The 6,060-nt window shown below is 33.5% G+C and overlaps 1 protein-coding gene across 2 annotated transcripts; it reads left to right on the forward strand.

Moving 5' to 3' along the window:
- Positions 1-433: 433 nt before the first annotated feature.
- Positions 434-5,219, forward strand: LOC140983337 (F-box protein 7-like). Of its 2 annotated transcripts, none has more exons than XM_073450337.1 (11): positions 434-617; positions 954-1,040; positions 1,205-1,317; positions 2,069-2,185; positions 2,277-2,373; positions 2,931-3,004; positions 3,536-3,589; positions 3,683-3,784; positions 3,864-3,922; positions 4,066-4,276; positions 4,890-5,219. In XM_073450337.1, exons 1-11 carry the CDS (start codon positions 608-610, stop codon positions 4,947-4,949), a joined length of 984 nt encoding a protein of 327 aa, XP_073306438.1. In that variant the 5' UTR covers positions 434-607; the 3' UTR covers positions 4,950-5,219. The 2 variants fall into 2 exon arrangements, with proteins under 2 accessions (XP_073306438.1, XP_073306440.1); XM_073450339.1 differs by having other exon boundaries at positions 4,126-4,276.
- The last annotated feature ends 841 nt before the right edge of the window (positions 5,220-6,060 follow it).

Genomic DNA, 6,060 nt, shown 5'->3' on the forward strand with positions numbered 1-6,060 from the left:
TTCAGCATATGAATATGAGAATATGAAATTGAACTTGATATTTACCAGTCCATGTCTAGTATTGTTTTATCCTTTTTGACTTGATTGTTTTTGCATCATGTTTAATATATTATTATCCATCATAATACTTATTACATATTCTTAACACATGATTAAATATATATTACATAGTTTTATATCTCTTACTATATTACTAAAAATCTGACTGTTATAGTAACTATCTTTAATAAGCTGGTATGCTCATTTATTTATTATAAAAAACAATCCTTATTTTTAAATAATTTATAATTTATTTCATAAATATTTTAACCTACATAAAATAAAAAATTAGTTACAATTGATAAATAAAATATTTTTAACTAATTAGTGTCCGATATGTATAATTTTACTTAAAAATGATAATTTGAACATATTTATATATGTATAACAAAATGGCTTAATAATTGAGAGGCAGAGTAGGGTTCGACCCGTCGAGTGTTTGGCTGAGGTTTTAATACAATGACAGAGAAATCGTTGAATCTTCCTTTCCTCCATGTCCATCCAAACTAGGAAATAACGAATTTCCAGCAGTGTCGGCGGAGGAGGAACACAATCGCTTCACAGACTTATGACTTCAGGTATGAGGATTTCAATCTTCTTACCTAATTCATGTTATAAATTTGTTTATCTGGGAATCTAGGTTTTATCTACGAGCGTCCAATTCTCTATTTTGTGGTCTGAATTCAGTGGGTTTCAGCTTAGAATTTGGGGTTAATCACTAAATTTTCCTCTTTTCAGTGTAAACTTATCTGTGATTTTAAACAGTTTTCCAACTTGCATTACTTTTATGTCGGTTGTTTATTTGATTCATCTCCTGGGATCTTTGGTAATTGTCTTGTTGTTTAGGGTGGACCATATTGGTGTTTATGCATTATTTGTTGGAAAATTCTGAAGAAGCTGTTTGTTTTTACTAGATAGTGCGGCAAACCTTGCAGCTGAGCTTGAATCAGCTTCTCGGTTGAGGGCTGCGCGATTTTTCGTAACGCAAAGGCCATGGCTAGGTAATTATAAGTTTATAACTAATCATATTTCCGGTCACTTATTTTAGATTTATTAAATTTATTGAACCAATTTCAGGGGGTTGTCTACATTTTTACGCAGGACCTTTTTTTTACATTAATTTGCTGAGTTAGAATGTTGTTTTATGCATTTTTGTGATTTCCAGATCTTTATGGGATTAATGTCAGACCTGTTGCTCCTGTTGGGAGCGTCAGTGGCAAACCATATGTTGATCCAGCACTTATACACATGCGCTTACCCGATGAGTTGCTTTTGGAGGTATGACTCTTCTGCGAAGTAAGCATATATTTTAGGCTGACAGTGTCATGATTTTTGTTCCTGCATTCGTGTTTTATTTCTGCTTACACGATAACTTCCTTTTTTTTAAATAAAAGAGGTACTTGGTTGTATTAGTGGGCCACCGTTTGAGTCGTGATGATTAGGCCACTGTTTTGAGTTATATCCAATAATATTATGAACTTGTTCTCGAAACTAAAACTGAACTTTTTGAGATAAGATTTGGCTGGATAATGCAATGTTAATCCACAGAGGCACCTTTAGGTTTATGATTCCTTTCCAGAAAGACAATGAACTGACAGAGTTACCCGGACAATAATTCTTCTCCTATCTTCCTCCTAATGTTTCATTAATGAAATTTTGATGAATTCCAATTAAGGCTAATCTCAGTTAGTAGAACTTAAGATACTGCATACTTGAAGCCTTGTCATATAGTGCGATTCTAAACCCTCGATTTCTACAACTGTGTTTTTAGGTGAAAATATATAGGATTGTGATTTGTGGGCTACCATGTATGGTCATGGATTGCGGTTGAGATGACTGGTTAGGATTGTCTGTGTTCTCCAAGTCCTGTTCGTTTCTATTATTAGTTTCCAAAACTGGGATTCTTTTCTTCAAAGAAAGATAGTTTCAGTCGACTCTCGTGGTCATATGTCAATCATATAATCTATTTGCGGTATTACTTTAAAGGTGTGTACCCACAGAGTTCATAAATGCAGTGTTTTAATTGCAGATCTTTTCAAGAATGACTCCATATACCCTAGGGAGGGCAACTTGTGTTTGTCGAAAATGGAGATATACAATACGTATCCCTGTGTTTTGGCGCAATGCTTGTTTAAAAGCTTGGCAGGTATATGCTGACACACTGTTATTTCTGTTAATCTTTTCCTTGTAATTATGTATTCCAGTTTTCATTCTGAGTTCTGATCTTCCGTGACTAGGTGAATGGACTAACAGAAAATTATAAGATTCTTCATTCTAAGTATGATGGTTCATGGAAGAAAATGTGGCTCCTAAGGCCAAGACTTCGAACTGATGGTAAGATTTGTTAAAGTGTATCCTATTTTACCAGCGTATTTTGTTTAACATATCCCTTTGGACTCCTGATAAGTAGTTACAGAAGTGGCTCTTAAGGCCAAGACTTTGAACTGATGGTAAGATTTATTAAGTGTATCCCGTTTTACCAGCGTATTTTGTTAAACATATCCCGTTGGACTCCGGATAAGTAGTTACAAAAGTATTGCAAATAGTTGAATGAAACTACTGGTAATTGGATTCTATGGCTTGATTTACTTTCCTCTATTCGTGGTAAACTCATATGGTACGTTTTGGAGATGGACAGAATATTGAAATCTGTTGGTTACTGTTTTAATTGAGGGTATCTTGAAGATGAGAACTAGTCAACCTTAACATAGTTTTTTAGCAGCGAAAATGTTTGGCTTCTATGGTTTGCTGCTAGCATTTCAGACATTTAAAAAATTTAGTTTGCTGAGGTTTTACTTTTATTTTTATATTTTTGGGCTTGTACTGATGGAATTATGTATCTAAATGTCAGTCGGTTTTTCTAATTCATGCACTAATGCTTGAATTTGTAGGTCTTTATGTCAGTCGGAATACCTATATTCGTGCTGGAATTGCAGAGTGGAAGATCAGTAATCCAGTTCATATTGTATGCTTTATTTATTCAGTTGTGATAGTCTCTGATAGATTTTTGGCGCAAGTTTCATAAAAAACGTGCCTTGAGATTCCTGGTTGATAATGTGTACTTTAATGAGAAAATAGATTGTGTTAGCTAACAGCTAGATGGAATTCATTAGATTTTATCCCTTCCTCATTTTCGTTTGTCTTGTCGATGCTTATGAATAATCCATTATGTATTCTTGCCTCATTATTGAAAAACTCCAGCAAATTTAATTCTGATTTGTCATGTTTATGATGTCATTTGTAGTAATATTTTAATCTTTGGAAGCACATTGTGCTATTTGTTTCAAAGTCTTGAATGTTTTTTATCAGCTCATGATTAAGAAGTACCACCTAAAACAATTGAAGAAAAGGATTATACAGAAAAAGAAAAGATTTTTTTTCGTGTGTTATTATCCAAGAAAGTAAACGAAGTCTATTGGTTTACGTTCCTATTACTGCTATATCTCCCTGAATGTAAGATAATTATGTAACCAGCCCTTTCTGTTTTGCATTTCAGGTGTGCTATTTTCGGTACTTGAGATTCTATCCTTCTGGAAGGTTTCTCTATAAGGTCGGAATTCTTAACTGGGTTTTGGATCCAGTTTAGGAATTGTGTTACAGCATCTGATTCTGATACTTATTGTCTTCTTGGCAATTTCGATAGAATTCATCACAAAAAGTAAAAGATGTGGTGAAATGCATGAATTTTCGGGCCACGAAAGCTGATTGTGTTTTTAGCGGGCAGTACACGCTTACTGAAGACAAGGTTAGGTTTTCCTATTTGCTGTCCAAAGCTTTTTAACTTTTGTGAGGTACATTATATTAAATAATACAACCATTTGCAGGTTGAAGCTGCTCTTTTGTATCCTGGCTTGCGACCAACTGTGCTAAGAATCCGGTTGAGGTATCTATAGAGTTCACTGCATTTGGAACATTAAAAGAAGATCCTTTAACTGGGATAATTTTCTCTATTTATTAGTGTATATTAAGATTCCATATCTTTCTAAGCATTTTGGCGATTCTCTACCTTTTTGCAATGTCATCCAGGTTAAGGGGTACAACAGTAGGTGCTAACAATAGATTGGATCTCCTTTCACTTGTTACCAGTGGTGTGAACGATGCGGAGGCCAGCGGGCCGGATGAGGAGATTCTTGGAGTAGTTGAAGGATGGGAAGAAGATGAAACACATGATCCTGACGTTCCAGCAATTTCACATAGAAGGGGTTTAACTCCTTTTGTCTTTGTACCATTCGATGAAGTAAGTATTTCTTTCCTCCATTCATCTCTCAACAACACTTGATTTTGTATTTTTGGATAGTGATGGTTTGGTTAATCTATGAGATGCGTTGTATTTAAATATAAAGATCTGAACTTCTAAGGTCTTGGATTGATCACCATACACATGTTTTTGTGTGTTCTTGGACCCGAGGATTGGTTCAGGCAGAAGCTGCAAGTTAACCAAATTAAGTTGGATATTTTGTAATTTGAGGTTAAGTAAGAATTTGTTTTAGTTGGTTTGAAAGTTAAGAATTGAACTATTTGCTCTCGAATTGAAGTTTAATACAAAGACAATTAGTGATGTTAGATCTAAATTATTGAGTAATATTGAGCAAATATTGCAATTTTTTTTTATATTGAGCAAATGCTCAAAAATATTGTTCGACCTCATTAGTTTGTTTAAGCTCCTGTTGGCACAGAAGCTGTTAAACAAAATAAATTTTGCTCAACTTGGGTTTGTAATGTATTCGAATATGATCGAGGTGGTTACATTTGATAGTGTGAAATATAAATCAAATAACATTTGTGCCGACTTGATTGGGTTTAATTCGTGATTTGGTTTAATTCGTTTAACTTTGACCTGCATACTATAGGTTGGAACATCAGTATTGAATCTGCCGGTGGACAAGATGGATTATTTTGTACCTGGTTGATTGAAGCACAGCGTTGGAGACCTCCTCCTAACACATACATACATGTATATGCATATGTATGTATATCTGTAAATAGGAAACTTTATTTTGTAATACGTTTGAATTACATCCTGGTTGCTTGTGTCCAGAAATATGCTGAACTTAATTGGTGCTGCTATTGCTGTGTCCCAGCTTCACATGTAAAATTTCAACGTGATATGTACATATTGATGTGTCTGTGTGTATGGAAGGTTATGATTCGAATATCTCTATCTACATGATCTTTTAATAGCTATATGACCACACTAAACAGTTTGACAGTAGATCTTTGAACTTTTCATTATAAGATCTTGAATTTGAGTCACATGGGCGTATAACTATGATGTTTCAAAAGAATATAAATAAGATATTGGAGGACTATACTTTACCGGCTCCAATTTTGTGTTAGAAATTCAACTATTAAAGCCTGCAAAGTTTCTTTTATATATATATCGTCTCAAGAGAATTTTTGTATTTTTATTATCATATTTGGAATAAAAAGTATTTTGAATAAAAACTCGATAAAATCCATGTTGATAAAAGATTATAAAAGTAAAAAAGACTTGCATTTTATAACACGGGTAGAAGTTTTGCTAACAAACAGCAGCAGCTTCCACATAGAAAGATGGTGACTCCTCAGGTGGAAGATAGATGCATCTAGATTCACATGTTAGACTTTCTCTTCCTCGTACACTCGGGATTTCCAAGATGGGTTTCGGAGAAGAAATGTATCATGCACAATCAAATTCAAACAGCGGTTTCAGATTTAAAATCATCTTGTCAATTGAATGATACCAGTCAATTATACTCAGCTCTATCCAATATCTAGGTTTTTGTGAAACTGTATCACGGATCTTTATCTATATAACGGGTCAATCATGCTCATATTTACAATAATAAGTAATAATTTTGGCTTAAAAATTAATTTTTTCCACGGATAAACCAAATAAGATATTTGTATCACAATATTGACTCATGAGACCGTATCACAAAATATTTTGTCACAAAAATTAATTTATTATTGGCAGAATCATACATTGAGAAAAATATTTAATTTATGAGGCTGAATTATTTGTAAAAATAATATTAAATA

The sequence above is a fragment of the Primulina huaijiensis genome, chromosome 8 (assembly GCF_012295235.1).
Source record: "Primulina huaijiensis isolate GDHJ02 chromosome 8, ASM1229523v2, whole genome shotgun sequence".
Taxonomy (NCBI): Eukaryota; Viridiplantae; Streptophyta; class Magnoliopsida; order Lamiales; family Gesneriaceae; genus Primulina; species Primulina huaijiensis.

Bases quoted from the DNA above. Each gene is read 5' to 3' on its own strand.
- LOC140983337 (XM_073450337.1), top strand. The intron at 2,374-2,930 runs GTAAGATTTGTT...TTGAATTTGTAG, and splicing joins GCCAAGACTTCGAACTGATG to GTCTTTATGTCAGTCGGAAT. The intron at 3,923-4,065 runs GTATCTATAGAG...AATGTCATCCAG, and splicing joins GTGCTAAGAATCCGGTTGAG to GTTAAGGGGTACAACAGTAG.